Below are 17,062 nucleotides of genomic sequence, written 5' to 3' on the forward strand. Positions count from 1 at the left end.
CGACCGGTGCCGACTCTTTCACCTGTGAAGGTCGTCCAAGAGGTGCTTGACTGATCGACTAATCGCTTATCGTTCTTGTTCGCCTTGGAAGATACGACTCCGCATTTCTTACCGCTGGGATCCCGGCTCAATTCACCATACACATCTACACAATGCCAGGGTTTACCAGTTTTCGGAGAAAGCTTTCACGAACCAAGTCTGTGCCTGGGCCTGTCGAAATCGCGGAAGAGAGTCGAGATCGATTGCAGCCATGGCCAAGTAAAGCGTTGTCCTTGACACCTTCCGACGAGCAGCTCGTCGCCAAACTGGCATTTACTCCCGAGACCGCCATCATCGAACGAGCGCCTCGTCGACAGACTCCGTCGGTGGGGACTAGGTGGTCCGAGCGGACAGTGTTTAACAATGTCGAGTCCGGCTTCCTCTCACTACCAACAGAGCTTTTGATGTTTCTCCAACCATACTTGAGCCCAAGTAGTGAGGTCTCCCTCCGTCATACTTGCTCGAGGTTCTTCCATCTTTATAGCACGCCATCCTTTGTCTTGACGGGGAAAGAGCTTTTCGATTTCCTCTGTATGACTGAACGGGATCAGGATCCCACCGAACTAGACAAGCTAGTGTGCAGCAGGTGTCAGATGCTTCATCTCCGGTCCACCTTCCCTACGGCAGAGATCAAACAGGAATCAACCTTGCGAGACTGTAGACAGGTCTGGCTGTGCCCACATCGTCACCTTGGTTACCAGAGGACGATTCGCAACATCAAGGCCGGGGTGGAATCACCATTTCGAGTTGAAACACTGGAGCCCTGTTCGAGGTGCAGAAACTCTATTCGCAACAGGTCTGTTGCCGACCGCCCCGAGAAAGGCACCTCTGCGATGGATCTGGAGAATCCGAAAGCCGAGTCTCTGTTGATCTCCAAGATTGCCCTCCTTCAAGCACCATCACCATTGTATAATGCAAGAACAAGCGGAGGTAGTGGTATGTACAAAGAAGTGTTCCAGGTCAAGGATGTTTCCAGCGCTCTGTCAGGGATTGATTTCCGCCTCTGCGCCCATATGAAGCTCGGAGATCCTTACATCCTCAGCAAGTTCTGCAGAGCATGCATCAATACGCAACGACTCCCACCAGGGGTGAAAGGCCCACCTTGTATCAATGAGTCGAAGCGAGAGTTTGGAGCCGGCCGGACTCGCGCGAAGTGCAAAGGCACCTGCTTTACTCGAGGCTGTAAAACACAATTCATGTTTCAGGCTCGCGAAAGTCTGTCACCTGACGCTTCTGGGAGGCGACAAGTCTGGCTCATTGTTGTCGTTTATCGCTGGCTAGGTCCGCTCTTGAGTGCAGGACGGGATGGCACCTGGACTGACCACACCATCGACCATCAAGAACGGAAGGAGATGCGCGTGAAATGGGCCGAGTGGGAAAAGGTAAATCGATCTGGAAGACAATGCATGCCGAATTGGAGCATCTGCCTTCTACATCCGGAAGATTCGAATTTGCGCTGAGATGAGATGTTTGGAATACACAACCATGATTTGTCCGACGCGTCAGGTCGAGACAGCAACCGCGTGGAACCCGTTGCGACGGAGCACTCTGTATGTTGTTCCTGTATTTATCCTTGGTGGCTGACAACAACAATGGAGATCACCTCTTCAGAAGTTGCGATCGAATCCGACATGGACGACTTCGCAAAGCCGGCCTCGTTCATTCTGGAGCCGCCGCATCGACGACCTCGAGAACATGGACAGTCATCTTCAACAGATGAACGCCACTGAGAAGATGCGAGTTGAATTGAAAGATGAAAAATAATGAGCTGGATGCATTGATCGGCAGTGCAATCCACGCGCCACGAATCACACAAGGCTTGTTTCGCCGGACGGGCGATTATTGACAAACAAACTCAGATCGACGTCCCTTCAAGGAAATGGCCCAGATTGGCGCTTAAACCCACAGAAAATCCTAAAATAGAAGTTCGCATGCCCGGATTTCTTGAGTTTGGACGGGACTCGAGCCGATCATCGATTGGCTTTTTGTGGCTGCGATTGGCGACCACGTCGCCTTGCCAACAATTGCGGGGGATATTCGAGATCCTCCTCGACAATATCTACTAGCTTGGAACCTGGAGCTCGGAGTCCATGGCAAAGCCTCCTTTGCCTTTTCATGGACTGGAGGAATGTCATGCTGGGGCGGTGGATCGACAACATTCCTTGTGGTGACTTGCCCGGTGGCGCTTGAGCCTCGTCAATCCCACTTTAGCCCTGCCACGATCCCCAGCTGTATCCAGAGCAGCATGTCATCGAGCGTTGTCCAGCAGACAAGTCGTCGTACGCCATCTCCAAAAATCGAAGCTGGAACAGCGTTCCGTCAAGTGGCGATATGGAGATGTATGTGGACGGGCTGGAAATATACATATACGAAGCATTGTGTCGCTCGCAAACACAAATCCATACATCCCTGAATCAAGCCTGATCGCTTCCTTCACATCTATCACATCCATCACACTCCAATTCCTTTGCCTGACAGCAACACTGCTATACGTGTGCTCAACGTGTCTTACATTCCTACCACTTCGAAACGGGCTCCTCTGCCCTAAATCTTACGGCCTCCTCCCCTCCCTTGTCAATCTTTTGCTTTGCCAGTTGTCGCACTGAGCACGCACCATGTCCCCCTTGCTACACACTTCCCTTGCCCTCTCCCTATTATGGCTGCCTCTCTGCACTCAAGCCCATATGCAGATGAGCTGGCCATACCCCCTACGAAGTCCCCTTGATCCTGACATCAGCCCTGATGAAAAAGACTATAACATGATATCCCCGTTGTTCGCGGACGGTTCTAACTTTCCTTGCAAGAACTACCAGAATACTCCCGATAGCTACGTCACCAAAGCAACTTACCTGGCCGGTGGTACCTACGACATGTGGTTGAATGGGACAGTCCCACACGACGGAGGCTCTTGTCAACTATCTCTATCTTATGACAACGGAGCTACATTCAAAGTCATCAAATCCATGATCGGCGGATGCCCCTTGACACACAACTACGCCTTCACGATTCCGAGCTTTGCGCCCTCTTCCGATTCGGTGCTCTTCTCCTGGTCTTGGTTTAATCTCATCGGAGATCGCGAGATGTACCAAAATTGTGCCCGAGTTGAGATCGTTGGTGGCGCGAGCACACGGCATCGACGAGGCTCGCCGTATCGACGACAAGTTGCTTCAATGGATCGGCTACCCAATATGTTCGTGTGCAACGTGAACAACGGCTGTCAAACCATCGAGCGGCAAGAAGTGGTTTTTCCAGATCCCGGGAGCGATGTTGTCTACGGCCAGGATGCGATCGTTCCGGATCCAGGTCCAGGGTTTACCATCAATGGCGTCGCTGCTTCAACTACTCCTGTTTCCCTGACCACCTCCGTCTCTACGCAACTCGACCTCGTCACGACGACTGGGACATCCAGCAGTTTGGAGGTTCCCACGTTAGCAACAACGTTCACGACTCAGACTACTCGGCCCTCGTCGACTGGAACGACAACCACTGTTGGAACTACAACCGTGGACACCATTACCACATCCATGCTCGTCTCCCCAGGAGCTTTCTTCACGACCGATTCGACCACACTGAGCACCCTCTCAACCACCACCACGCCTTTTACTTCGGGAACAGGAAGCGTCGTGGATAATTTGGCTGAATCTACAACATCTTTTAGCACATTGACGACAACCTCAACCTCCCTTGCCCCCTTTCCCCTGACTAACAGTTCAACTATTACGTCCGCCATTGCCTTGGGCACTGGTGCTGTTTTTGCTAACTCTACAGATCCTGGCGATTCTAATCTGGCCGAGTCCACGACTACTTCGATGACGACTACGACCCCGACGACGCTTACGACACTTACGACTATGACATCGACAACGACGACGACGACGACGACGCTATACGATCTTGCGACATCCTTGACGACTACAGTGACGACTCCCACGACTTCAACGACTACCGAAGCGACAAGCACTATTTCTACGATGACAACAACAGCAAGCATCACACTGTCAACCACTTTTACGACATTGGTACAGGTTGCCTCTACGACCACGACCACGACCACGACCGCTACCACTTCTCCGACCACTCTCCCACTGCCTTGTGTGCCCGGAACATTTACATGCAATAGCCCTTCTAGTTTCTCCCAATGCATCTCCACTGGTGTTGGGACGACGTATACCTATATGGGTGCCGTCGCCGCCGGCATGACGTGTGTTGATGGCCAAATTATCCGCGAGAATGAGGGGGCCTGCACGCCTGATGGTGCGTTGTACTGCAACGGCGAAACGTCGTTTTACCTCTGCGACCAAGGCGGGCTCGTGAACATGGGCCCTGTCGCGCCAGGGACGATCTGTGAGGACGGTGTGATCGTCGCTGCGTGATCGGTTGTTCGAGATTCTGGAAGCTTGAATTTCATAGTTCTTGGGATGCCAGTTTTTCAAGGGCACATGGTGACTGAGCGAAAAGGGGAAGAGGGCATTTATTACCTCTGGCTTAACCGGGGTATATCTTGTCCTTGTTCCTGTTCTTCCCCTTTCCCAAGGCGTTTTCGGTTTCGGCTTTTTTTAATCCGGGGGTTTCTTTGGGAACGGGGAATGGGAAATAAGATCAAGAACCAACATAGCGTGGCGCTGGGATGGATATGAAACTGGGATTGGGATTGAGACCGAGATCAACGTTGGGTAATGATTGTGGGACGGACAGACAGGATCGGACGACCTCACAGCTGCGCTGGATATTTACCAACCACCACGACGGATCGGATCAACGAAACTGAGAATCTGGTTTCTTTGATTTTTTTGGGAGGATTTCTTCCTTGGAAAGGTTGCGAGAGGCAGGCAGACAGCTAGGCAGGACCAGGCGGCGCACGAGGCATGAATGAATACACTACGACGACCTCGGTCACGTATTAGAGAGGAGACAATGGGAATGATATAAGATGATATTTGAGCATCCATGTACCTCGTAATGCAATGACAATACAATACAACACAATGCACGTCACATCACATCATGTTTGATATCCCCTTTTGTGTATACTAGTGTACTTAATTACATACTATATACTTATATGGATGGATGTCTGTATATATATGTACACTAGATACCTACCTAGGTATTATATATGTACCTACCGAGTACATAGCTAGGTATGTAAGTATGTATATATATGAGGTATACTCCCTCAGTCCCTTCGCTATATATATATATACTCTTGTCTATCTGTTCTGCGTAGGACTTTACTGCGTTGCCTCTCCTCTGTTCTCTTGCTGGCTGGCTGGTGGTTGAATGGGCGGGCATTTCTTTCCTTGGACGAATCCTCCCTCACACTCATTCGCCCACATACACACACACACACTCTCTCTCTCTCTCTCTTATACAGCGCCCTGCTCTCGCGACCATCTTTCGTTCTCTTCACCAAAGCACACCCCGAATATGAAGAAAAGGCAAATCACAACGAATGCGCTTGCTCGTAAAACCATGCGCCATCAACATTGAGCACTGAACACTGAACACGGAACGGTGAGCGTACAGCATAATGTACCTCGTACTCCAAAGCAGGCAGAGAGGAAGAGGGCTATACACAATGGGTATCAACTCAAGGCATACACAATGCAACAACAACGAACAACGCATAACCAACAAAGATCCAACTCGGCAACGGGGCAAAGAGCGCTGCTGATAATACCCGGTCTTCTGCGATCCAAGTCGACGCCGACTCCCGCGACGGTGCTTTTTTGTGCGACATATTACTGGATTATTGAGTACTGTAGTCTTCGTCGGACCGTGAAGTCCACCATCCCGAAAACGCCATTTGCTAAACTGCATGTCGTCGTAAAATCAGCTTTGATTGGACACCGTGCCGATTTCCTCATGGAGGTGGAGGACCGCCTGAGCCGCTTTCGGCCGATGTATCGCCTTCTACCGTCTTCTTCCACGCTTCCGGGAGGCAGACACAGACCAGTGGGAAGGCTTTGATCTCGCCCGGCGGAGTCGGAGATTCTTCTCGAGTGGCCGAACCGTTCGACACACCACTGTCTCGCTGCACCTTATGCTTGCCATCATAGTCCTCTGCCCGCTCGTTGATCCGCACTCCCGTCGCCCAACCGTCATCCCAGATGCCGACCACTTTCAACATGTCACCACGTTCCAGTTCAAACTCGTCTCCCGCTCGAGGCTGATATGCCCATAACACCGAGACTTTATCTCCAGGATGAATATCGTCGTTAGAGTAGTAATCCTTGAAGAACGGCAACTGCTCCGATTGTCCACTGGCGACTCCTTCTGGAGATGAGAAGTCGCCAGGGGAAGATCCATGTTGTGAGTCGCTCCCCGGTGAGCCGTTAGCTTTCATCCCACCCATCCCCTTTTCGCGCGAATCTGGACTGTCACCGTATGGGTCGGTGTGGGATGTGTAATTGCGTGGTCCGATGGTGGGCCCGACACCTGGCTGGTCATCTTGCAGCGCCGACATACGAGCAACACGTCCGCCAGGTAAGACCTCATATCCTTGCTGCGTCATGGGTTGGTTGTAGGATGCAGACACGACCCCCTTCCTCTGCGGCGAAGGTTGGTTGAGAACACTGCCTGCTTTGCTATGGTTATGCCTGCGACGGAAGCAAATGAAGCACAGGATAATCACGGCAAGTAGGATCAGGAATCCCAGGACAGATCCAACAACGATCCCGGCAATCGCCCCACCGCTCAAGCCACCACCTCCGTGACTAGCGACCGCTGTTGGACTCGAAGTAGGTGAGGATGTAGGGCTGGTAGAAGAGAAGAGGTTGGAAATGGTGGAGAAGACAGGGAGCGTAACATCCTGGCATCTGCCAGTCGCGTTGGAAGTCAGGCAGCACGAGTCTGTCCCATTGAGGGTACTTGAGCGACAGAAGCTGCACAGACCCATCAAATTGCTGCCAAACCCACAGTTCTCAGGTTCGTTCGACTCGCCAGTGATACAGCTGCCACTAATAGAATTGGCGGGTAATGCACAGTTGGTGAAATCGGCTCGGAGTTCGTCCGCGTAGTCATTATTGCGACCAGGGCATAGATCGCTCGAGACAATCTGCTCCTCGCTCAAAGCCAATTCGGCGCAAGAGTCGGCGCACAGAGGTTCGGAATCAGCCACAGATAGACCGCAGGGTGTCCGAGAATTCTGCACAATGCCATTGCAGAGAAAGCTGGTCGTATAACGGGCGTAATAGCTGGTGGTGTTGCCCAAATTCACATTGTCACAGCCAAAGATATTGACATATTTTGTCTGTACATATTGTTCATCCACATATTGAGATAACTGAGTATCGAAGCTCTCGGTCGACGTGACAAAGGCAAGAAAAGGACTGAAATAACGTTAGGGGTTTGGTCATCCTTGCAGCGAAGAAGGTCGGCGTCACTTACTATAGGGCAACTAAAGTAGCATCTGTTGATATCGAGGAAGAGTTGAAAGCAGGACACGTCTTCGAACCAGCCAGTGATATGCAGCTCTGCGCAAATACACTGGGAGCAAAAAGCGCCAATGCGCCCAGGGAACGAAGTTTCTTCATGCTCATAGGAAAGATCGACCGTAAACCGTTGGTGAGAGGATTGGTCAACTAAGTCTTCCCAATGCGAATATCCAAAATGTGACCACCTCTTTCAGGTTCCAGCTCATGCTGAACTCGTCATTCTTCCCACAACGATCTGGCCGTCGTCGCGATTGGGCTTCCTCTACCAGGTGGCTTCCAGACACAGGGCTCGATGAGGATGGTGGGAGCTGGAAGCGAGGTCGTAGAGCTTTGACTGGCGGTTGAGAGGATCGAATCACGAGTGGAGCGTGTTAAAAGGAGTTGATCAAAAGGCTGAAACTGAAAGAAGTTGGTATAGTTCAAACGTGTCGATTGACGCAGAATGGAAGGACAGCAAAACGAGCGACTGTTGGTTAGAAGACTGTCGAAAAGCCTCCGGATAAAGAGAGACCCTGAGAGCGGATTGGAGGCAAAACAAAAAGCAAGGTGAGAAAATGCAGATGGAGGGAGGGTGGAAGAGGTAAGAGATCGGAGGAGCTGGCTGGCTGGCTTCACACGCAGCCGTGATTGGGGGTTCAAGGGCTACCGGGGGGCCAGTAGTGGCTACTACAAAGTCCCTGCTGCAGCGAAAACACACAAAAACCTGGGCGCTTGCAGCCAGTGCAACTACGACCTGCACCGACTTGCTAACGGACTTTGCTTGACACGCAGCAACGGGTGGTTAGTGCTGCGTGGCCGGGGCGATCGCTGACACCAAAGAGCCCTCGTTGATCGGCACATAGCGGACGACACCCGGGGCAGCTAGCCGGGCCAGGAAAGGCCCGAGGCCCTAAGCCTAGACGAGGCCCAGCCTCTTCGCGCCAGCTCACACCTTAAGCTTCTGCTTAGGCCTGCATGGGCCTGGCACCCAATGGTGGCTCCCGGCTAATGGCAGCGCTTGCCCTGTTCCTCTCAGTTGCAATTTCGCGGGACTCGCTTCATCTCAACATCTGCTCCTGCGACTCTCATGGCTCGTGCTTCTCCCTGGTTGCACTTCTACCTCTGAAACAAGAACAATCTTCGCCTCTTCTCTGAGTCTTGGGGAGGTACATCTGTGTTGGAGAGAAAGTGTAACTTTTACGAACTGAAAAGTAGGTCCCACAGGGTGTGAATGACTTCGGCATGCCACATGCAGGCACATTGACCCTCCTCCAACACACCTCGTCTGCGCCTCCAGCCAATCCAGTGGGCAACATAACATCCGACCTGTACCTCCAACCGAGATTCCGAAACCTTGCAAGACTTGCGGCAGAATGGACAGTTTGTTTGAGGACGGTCTGAAGTCAAGATTCGATGGTGTTTGTGATGCGTGGATTCCGTGGTGGAGGGGAAATTGCATGGCGCTGCGGCCACTCACGCCACGTCTGAAGTTATCCAGTCCACACCACGTTGAAGTATTAGCTGCGTGCTGGCTCACGCTGGCTCCATTCAGCTCGAACTGACCAGTGATGTTTCTAAGTGGCATTGTTGTGTAGGTTGTCCTTGACCACTACAACCTTACGAGTACCTCCGTCCCCGCGAACTTTCTTTTACCACGCCATACAGACTTTTTGTTTTCCTTCAGGCCGAGCGCATGGCTTCAACGTGCCAACCTGCCTGCCAACCCACACGAACCTTCTCTGAAAAGCTACTCATGGTTGAACTTTTCGTCGGGCAGACCTTTGAGAATTTCATTGGATACGCACATCCAACCCTAATGCAACCCCATGCTGCATGCTGATGTCAAGGTGCAGGTGCTCAGTCTGAGATGCAGGTACTCCATACTTTGCAGCAAACCCAGAGACTACTGTGGTCCTCTTCAATCCTGGGGTTGCACATCACTCCCGAAAAGAGAGTAACTACGCCTCAAGCAGTCAGAATATCCCATCCCGATGCAGACTGAACCCCGCGGTTTCGGATGCATTGAAAAGCTACGAGGTCCAGACCTCAGAGACTGCCTTTACAGACTGCGGCTGGCGAACGTGCCCATCCTTGATGATGATGTGCATACTGGAAAGCACGGAATCCTTCGTCATTCTTGAGGACCCTAGTAGTGCTCTTGAGGGTAGTCACTGCAATGTTGACGATTGGGCTGCTCCAATACGTCGACAACATCTGCTCGATGGACCCCATCTTTACCATCAGAAAGGAGTTAGCAATGTCCAACAGAGGCTGCCTTGGCTGATCTTCGTATGTTGGCTCCGATGTGGCAGTTTGAATGTTTGCATACCGGTGCTATCTATCCCCGTACCATATCAACGTCATTGCCCAAGATCTCTCTCCGTTCTAGACATTTTAATCCAAGAAGCTCGTATGATTGTCCCAGTTCCAGCGCAATTTACGAGTAGTAGGACCTGTAAGAAACCTCATTGCTACTTCCTCTGTCGTCATCACCGTGACCGCTCTCGGTCGATACAATGAGTGATATACCAAGTAATAATATAATAGTGATACATGGCAGAACCCAGCACTTGGAGAATCTGCCTCTCTTTTTTCCCTTTCCCTTTCCCTTTTCCACCCCTCCATTCCGTCCAGTCAGTCAGTCAGTCAGTCAGTCAGTCCAGTACCCAGACTCCAACTCGGCCGTCAGAGCATAGTTCCACATTATTTGTTCGTCGTACATTCATTCATTCATTCAATCGTTCCAGTCGTGATTCGCTTTTGTGAAGATAAACCCCCCCCCCTCCAAAATTGTTGTAGCAATGCGCTGTGGTTAAAGGCGCCCTTCGGCGCGGTGGGTATCGTGTCATATCGTGTCGTGTCATGTCGTCGTAAATCATGGTATCGTGTCGTATGGTGTTTCATGGTGTCGTGATCGTGGTGGAAGTTCGTTCCGAGGGTATAATATGTGCGTGCGTGTGTGTGTGTGTGTGGCTGTGGTTGTTGTTGTTGTGTACCTCGTGCTCGAGGTGATACTCGTGCTTTCTGCTTGATGAATATCGTTCTGTTGGGATCCATCAATTCCGTCTCCATAAGTCCACCAAATGCCACCCTCGATGGTATCCTTTCTTCACTGTCCTTTCCCCTCCTTTTTTTGCCTTTGTTTCCTCGTCCTCCTTGTTCACCACGATAGATGATTAGAGAATCAAGACCAGCTTTGATTAGGGTGTCGATGAAGAGGAGTTCGCCTAGTCGAGGAAGATTCATTTGAATCTGATCTGATTTGCGTGTGGGTTGGGAGGTTGTGCTGCTGTTCGTGGCGGGCGTAGTGATTAGATAGGAAGATTTCCTTTGTTTGGAGAAGACGGCAAAGTTCCTCCCGCGAAGCACCATCTCTCCAGCTTAGTCCCTCTTTGTGCACATGGCCTTGAGCTTCTTCCAGCTCTTCTTCACAATGTCCTTGGTCTTGGCCTTTGCGCTCCTCAAACCGGCGCTCATCGTGGCCGTCGAGTTCGTGCCCACGTCGACACCAACAGAGGATGTCGCCCGCGCCGCCCGACTGGGTGGTCGGTGCTTGGTCAATCGTCTCCGCTGCGTCGAGGTCCAGCTGGCGTGTCGCCAATCCTTGCGTGTGCGCTGGAAAACCGGTAAAGGTGGAACAGGGCGGAGCATTCCCTCTTCCTCTCCGTCTTGTTCTTCTTCTCCATCACTGTCTCCTTCTTCCTCGTTGTGCGGTTCGCGGCCCTCAACCCCCGACGACTCGTCGGATGACGTCGATGAAAAGTACGACACTTCGTTTGGAGCAGCCCATGTGATTGATGAGGGCGATACAGGTGGCGGAGATCGTACACAATGGACACCGTTGAAGGTGGGGCTATGGCCGTGTGTAGAGGGAAGCGTGATCGTCTCGGTGTCGTCTGGGAATCTGCGAATGGTCCCTCCTAGCGGTGAGGAATTGGAGTTGGCCGTGGCTATCGATGATGGACGGCCCGGTGGAAGACTGAATCGGACATGGCGGCCTTCGTGTCGCTGGCGCGGAGCTGTTGATGACTGGATAGAGGCCCGTAACAACTGTAGAGGGGGTGCTTGTGCCGAGCTTGGATCTTGCTCGTCCCCGGCGGCCTCTGGCGAGCTAGAATTGAGCACTCCAGCGCTGGGAATGGCGACCTGAGTTAATCCCAGGTTGGGATGAACTATGTTGCCCGCCATGTCCTCTTCCGCACCATCTCCATAGTTGAGTCCAGTAGGTATGGCCCTTGCCAAGGTGATATCGTCGTCTTCAACCTCGTAGGCGGAAGCCGCTCTTTCTAACGCAAGTGTCCGGCGGTAGTTTTGGATGCAAAAGCCTCGGATTACACCTTGCCAGAAGCGTTCGCCATTTGATTTGGTGGTTATGGTGAGGCGGCTCCAAGCTTGGAGGTATGAAAACCTTGGGACGTTGAGTGTCACGGGACTCCGATGCAGAACGAGTGCTGTTGAGGGCGACGCCTGGTCCTGTGGCGAGGTGACTGTAACTTGAGGGGCGGCTTCTGTGGCATGATTCCCAGCCTCTCTATCACTTCTGGAGACATTGCTTATCCTAGTAGTCGATCGGTCGACTCCCGACAGGATTCTCGTCGAAGGCACCGGAGCGCGTTGCACTTCAGCGGTGCCAAAATTTGCAGACAACTGATCGAAGCGCATGGCGTGACTTCGAACAAGATCAAGTTGCTGGCCAGGGAGTGTCATGGTGATAGTGCCGTTCGGAAACTGATGGACAACTGGTCGAGGTCCGCTCGGTAAGGGACCTGTTGGTGCGAGCACGACAACTGGAGGATTGGACCTGGTGCTGAGGCCGCGATAACGAGGAGTTGGCGTAGGGATTCTGGGCGAGTCGACGAATGTTGGTGCCAAAGACTCTGGAGTTCCCACCAACGTCGAAGTAGGCGATAGAGCAATCGAATCGGTATGACCAAGGATGTGTCCAGCAGCCCGAGGAGTCACAGGGCTTAGAGGTTCTTGTGACATGGAGGATGTGGCGGCTGTTTGCATCGCTTCTTCGAGAGCGTCAAGACGAGCGTGTAAGCTGCTGGCCTGCGTGCGTATGGCAAACGCAAGAAGCTCTTCTTCAGACTCGTCGTCTGTGTCCAGTTCGGCACCCTGTTGACGAGTATATATCGCCTCGTAGTCTTGTCCTTGAGGCATGTCATCAAATCCATCGATCTCGGATTGTAGTTGATCGCCGACGGTATTTCCCGAGCCATCATTCCCGCTTTCACACTCGTCGTCAGTGATGGCCTTTGACTCGGCGTCTTCGTTGTCAGATATGTGGAGAGATGTGTCGGGTGTTCCTCCGGGGCTGGCGCTCGAACCGCGCGATTGCTCGACAGTGGTAGATGTCGACGCGGAGCACACGCGACGATCATCATTGCCACGAAGGCTCTCCACGTCTTCAACGCTCCGATCTGCAGATGGCCTGTCGTTGCCACTCTGCGGCTTTCCACCCTCTATTACCAGTTCGGCAGAAGAGGCTCCAGATCCCGCCACTGGCAATGGAAGAGCCAGAGTATCGACGGGCTCTTGCTCCTCTTCTTCGTCCTCTTCCTCGTCATCCGCCCACCGAGCCGCAACAGGTCTGTCTTCTGTGGCGGTGAGGAGTTCCTTCCACTCCGCACGTGAAAGCGAGCGACTATTTGAATATCGCTCAGGGTTGAAGGTATCATTTGAGGCCCAAGGGTTTGCGGGGACTGGCGTAGCGGTCGTGGTTGGTTGACTGACCGGGCGGTGTACTGAGTGGCGTAGAGGGGACGAGGCACCCTGTCGATTAGGGCTAAGGACTGGTGCTTGCTCGACGTCCTCATGTGTGAGACAAGAGCGACCAAGCCTTGAAGGCTGGCGCCCTTGGGCGAGCCTGGCACTGAATGCAGCCTTACGAGCTGCATCCTCTTTCTCCTTTTCCTGCGTGGCAGCAGTGATCATGTCGACCCGGTGTGCAAAGCCCTTCGTGATCCCATTGATCACAACGGACTCCCTAGGGTCAGGATAACAACATGGATCGAGAGGATCGGCCATGACCTTATACTCCTCGGGCCCATAGTGGTCATGGACCCACCAGCCATGTTGGCTGTAAATCTTCTCGCTCTGGCCAATACAGGCATTCTCGAGACGAGATCCACGAAGGGTTTCCAAGGCCTCCTTGTTGCCATAGTAGCAGACAGGATCCAACAGCTGCTGAGCACATCCCATGATGGTGCTCTTCCAAAGCCCATTGGGGGTGGTGACGTTGAGGTGCTTTGGTGTTGACTTGAGAATGGCGATCGTAGTCGCCGGAGCTGTGCCCGACTTCGTGAGAACGGGTCGACCAAAGACGTTAAAGTGGTGAATGCACTTCAAGCTCTGCAATTCCTCGAGCTCAAACCACTGGTAGTCGGACTGAGGATCTCTGATGATTTTCGGATAGTCCTCGTCCTCCTCACCGTCGATGATGCTGTCCCCGCTCTCAATGCCTCTATCCCCATCGTGCATGTACTGCACGAAGTCTCGTCTTGACGACTCACGTTCCTCCGGAGTCCACTCTTCATATTCGACCTTCACCAAGGGGAACCTCTCCACATCCCGGAAAGCCGCAAACACTGCAGGCGTGCGGTCATCACGGTTTGAAGAGGTAGGGTAGTAAAACCCCTGGACATACAGCGGAGATGCTTCTGCTCCGTCTGATGTCATCTCTTCTTCCCTGCGTTGATAATACAAGGCTTCAGCATCGAAATCAGCGTCGGCTTCGAGGACGTTGAAGAGTTCCGGAGTTGACGGCATGGTGACTGGTCGAGAAATTTGTGGTGTCAAGTTGCCGTGGGAGTGTTGTCGTTCGGTGGGGAGATATGTTGCTGGTGGACGTGTGCAGGGGTTGCTGTCCTGCACACTCGGGACAAACTCTGCAGCATGAACGTTCAAGTGCGGCTCGAGTCTATGCGCTTGTGCACCAGGCACAAATTGTCTCGCTTGGACGTTGAACGTTGGCGGAAAAAGTGTTTGTCGCGATGGGCATAGTAGGTCTTGGTCGCTACTATGAGTCCTCAGAGAGGGAGTACGAGCAGTGGGGGAGCTTGTATATATATATTCAGGGGGCATCAGCGAGCCTTGGGCAAGGAAAGGACCTTGTGTTGGTTCCTATATCACATTAGCTAACCCTTTTCGAGTGGTTGAGGATCTCATTGGTTACCATTGCAACTGAAGACGAAGAAGTGGAGTAAGTGTAGAAGGTGTCCATTTAGATTGCTTCAAGACTTATGTTTTCAGTTTGATAGTGTGAGGACTTGGTTGTACCGTGTCAAGAGATGGTTAGATGGGTATCTGGCTCAGGTCAAAAGAAACCTTGGGATTGCTGAGAGATAGAAAGGTTGATGGCGAGGAAAGTTGGGATATTTCAAGGGGCGCGTCGCGTCACACTGTCCAGCTGTCTAACAAGGCAAGACACAAGAGTATTCACTTGTTCAGATTGGTATCTGCCATCATGTTCACCAGCGGAAGGTTGACAAGGCCGCAGTGCTTGGGTCCGCGTGAGGCCGATCGCGACACTCTCGGATAGTGAATAAAGGGTCTTGGGGGATGGTCCAACTGCCTCCAGATACAAAGCATCCTCCATTCCAGTATTTAATTTTCTTTCTTCACCACAGACCGGGTGATTTTTGTTGTGCATGGGCTCGCACATGACGGGGATTGATGGGAAGTTTTGAGCATCCACCAACAGTGGCGTCGTGCCATACATATACCCGATTTCTGTTCGTCTCTCAACCTTCACCGGTTTCCATGTTAAGTGACATTTTGCACCAACTGCTGGCTTGGGGTCACGGCGACATTTGACCGTGTGAATCCCGCGTTCAACCGTCGGAGATCTCGCGGACCAAACCATGGGAGGTTGGTTTTCCTCAATTCTGGAATGTCTGTATAATTTAGGATCATGAGTGTGTGATATCTACAGTACTTAGCACATTGGGATTCTGCATCCATGTCTCAGTTCTGGCCCCTCATGAGTTGTCCTGGAGCACTGGGAGACACGCTGCTTATCAGGGAGTTCGGATGGGCCACAAGAGCTGCTTCAAGCCTGAGGAACATTCACAGGGAAAGGCCTGAGTAGAGGTATTTGTTAAGCATTCCACTGGCACGAGGGAGAGGAAAACTTTGTTGATGATTGATGAAAGAATGTGCGAATGGTTGGTTGAAGTTGGATGTTGTCGTGTTCTGACTTTGGGTGCATGTGGCCCGTGCGCAGCCAATATTCCACGAGGCTCGCCAATCAAGACTCGACAAAGAAACCTTTTGTTGAATAAACTTTCCAAGCAGCCAAGAAATCAAATGTAGAGAGAGAAATGGATTATATGCTCTCTTCAGCACAACAATGGCACTTCTCTTCCGTGTCTTGTCTGACAATGTCCTTCCTAGATTCTAGACATCAAAGAATACGCAACTCGCCCACCAACCTATCCCCTTTAGATAATTCCCGACCAACCCACAGCTCTGCGATTCCCTCAACTTGGCTCACAGGAGACTGCCATGATGTAGTAATATTCAGAGAAGCATGTTCCCAAGTGAGTATTGGCCGGGTCATCAATTCTCAACGACCATTCTCCGGTACAATCGGGCTGCATCCACATTGTACATGCTCCTGCGCACATCCCCTGGATTAGCCCCCGACCGTGATAGGAGGACGACAGTGATTTGGTAGTGCTCACCAAACCAGCTGGAACATTCATTTGTCCACACATTCTTCATCCCAGTTGCAAGAGGCATGCACCCAGTGGTGCTTGGATAGACAAGCTGTTGATAGCTGACATCCTCGCCGCAAATCTGCCATCAGCCGTTAGCCTGTTAGCAAGCGAGTGGGCTGAGAAGACAGAGCATCCTTCTAATGTCATGCCAACCATCTTGCAGAGCTCAATGAGAACTTACAGTTGGGCTGAAATCCCAGATACAGCTGTTAGAACCGATATCGGTGATGTTGGTGACGGGGAATGGCATCGCCGTGCTGGTCAGAACTTGTAATGAGAGGATGCTAGCAAGGATGCTGATGAAGCGGTTGAAAATGAGTTTGAGCATCGTGATCTAGGAATCTGCACAGCAGTGGTTTTTTCGTCGATGTCGAAATAAGATATGAGGTCGGACAGGCACTCCAGAGATTTGAAATGTCATACGTTACAAAGAAGAGCCATGGCGTACCATATTCATTTCTCCAGTACTCGGAATGGCTTCTACGACCCCACTCGTAGTGATTTGCCCAAGGAGTGTGGCCAGGAGTTCACTTATAAAAGGCGAAAGATACCTCTTCAAACCACAAAGGGACCCCGTCAACTGGCCTCGTAGCGCATGAGACATGGGACTCCTCGAGCACAAAGGCGAACGGGGGGAGCCTGGCCAACGTCTGCACAATTAATTGTGAGTTGATATGATCGATTCGATCGAATGTGTGTTTAGTGGGCGGATCCATGATACGAGACGATTGCGGTTACAGCTCGACTTCTTCGCAGCGTTTGGCGATTGGGATTGTTTCAAAAGTGACGTCGAGATTCCCGCCTCGACTCCCCCGCCGACTGCATTATTTTCATCAAATCTTGGAAAAGAACCTGGTCAAACACTGAACAGGCTTGGCCCTTCTT

At 51.9% G+C, this 17,062-nt stretch overlaps 5 protein-coding genes across 5 annotated transcripts; 2 read left to right on the forward strand and 3 right to left on the reverse strand.

The window, feature by feature from the left end:
* Nucleotides 1-152: 152 nt before the first annotated feature.
* Nucleotides 153-1,499, forward strand: AYO21_09638 (hypothetical protein; the record flags this gene model as incomplete). Its single annotated transcript, XM_022659568.1, has 1 exon — nucleotides 153-1,499. The coding sequence occupies one exon, from the start codon at nucleotides 153-155 to the stop codon at nucleotides 1,497-1,499; it is 1,347 nt and encodes a 448-aa protein (XP_022508122.1).
* Nucleotides 1,500-2,654: 1,155 nt separating this feature from the next.
* Nucleotides 2,655-4,412, forward strand: AYO21_09639 (hypothetical protein; the record flags this gene model as incomplete). The annotated part of the gene is made up of 3 exons (XM_022659569.1): nucleotides 2,655-3,783; nucleotides 3,834-4,131; nucleotides 4,169-4,412. The coding sequence occupies 3 exons, from the start codon at nucleotides 2,655-2,657 to the stop codon at nucleotides 4,410-4,412; spliced, it is 1,671 nt and encodes a 556-aa protein (XP_022508123.1).
* Nucleotides 4,413-5,902: 1,490 nt separating this feature from the next.
* On the reverse strand, nucleotides 5,903-7,580 carry AYO21_09640 (hypothetical protein; the record flags this gene model as incomplete). Its single annotated transcript, XM_022659570.1, has 2 exons — nucleotides 5,903-7,370; nucleotides 7,429-7,580. 2 exons carry the CDS (start codon nucleotides 7,578-7,580, stop codon nucleotides 5,903-5,905), a joined length of 1,620 nt encoding a protein of 539 aa, XP_022508124.1.
* Nucleotides 7,581-10,835: 3,255 nt separating this feature from the next.
* Nucleotides 10,836-14,225, reverse strand: AYO21_09641 (hypothetical protein; the record flags this gene model as incomplete). Its single annotated transcript, XM_022659571.1, has 1 exon — nucleotides 10,836-14,225. One exon carries the CDS (start codon nucleotides 14,223-14,225, stop codon nucleotides 10,836-10,838), a length of 3,390 nt encoding a protein of 1,129 aa, XP_022508125.1.
* Nucleotides 14,226-16,016: 1,791 nt separating this feature from the next.
* AYO21_09642 (hypothetical protein) lies at nucleotides 16,017-16,618 on the reverse strand (the record flags this gene model as incomplete). The annotated part of the gene is made up of 3 exons (XM_022659572.1): nucleotides 16,017-16,256; nucleotides 16,359-16,511; nucleotides 16,601-16,618. The coding sequence occupies 3 exons, from the start codon at nucleotides 16,616-16,618 to the stop codon at nucleotides 16,017-16,019; spliced, it is 411 nt and encodes a 136-aa protein (XP_022508126.1).
* Nucleotides 16,619-17,062: the final 444 nt, after the last annotated feature.

The sequence above is a fragment of the Fonsecaea monophora genome (assembly GCF_001642475.1).
Source record: "Fonsecaea monophora strain CBS 269.37 chromosome Unknown Scaff98, whole genome shotgun sequence".
NCBI classification, from domain to species: Eukaryota; Fungi; Ascomycota; class Eurotiomycetes; order Chaetothyriales; family Herpotrichiellaceae; genus Fonsecaea; species Fonsecaea monophora.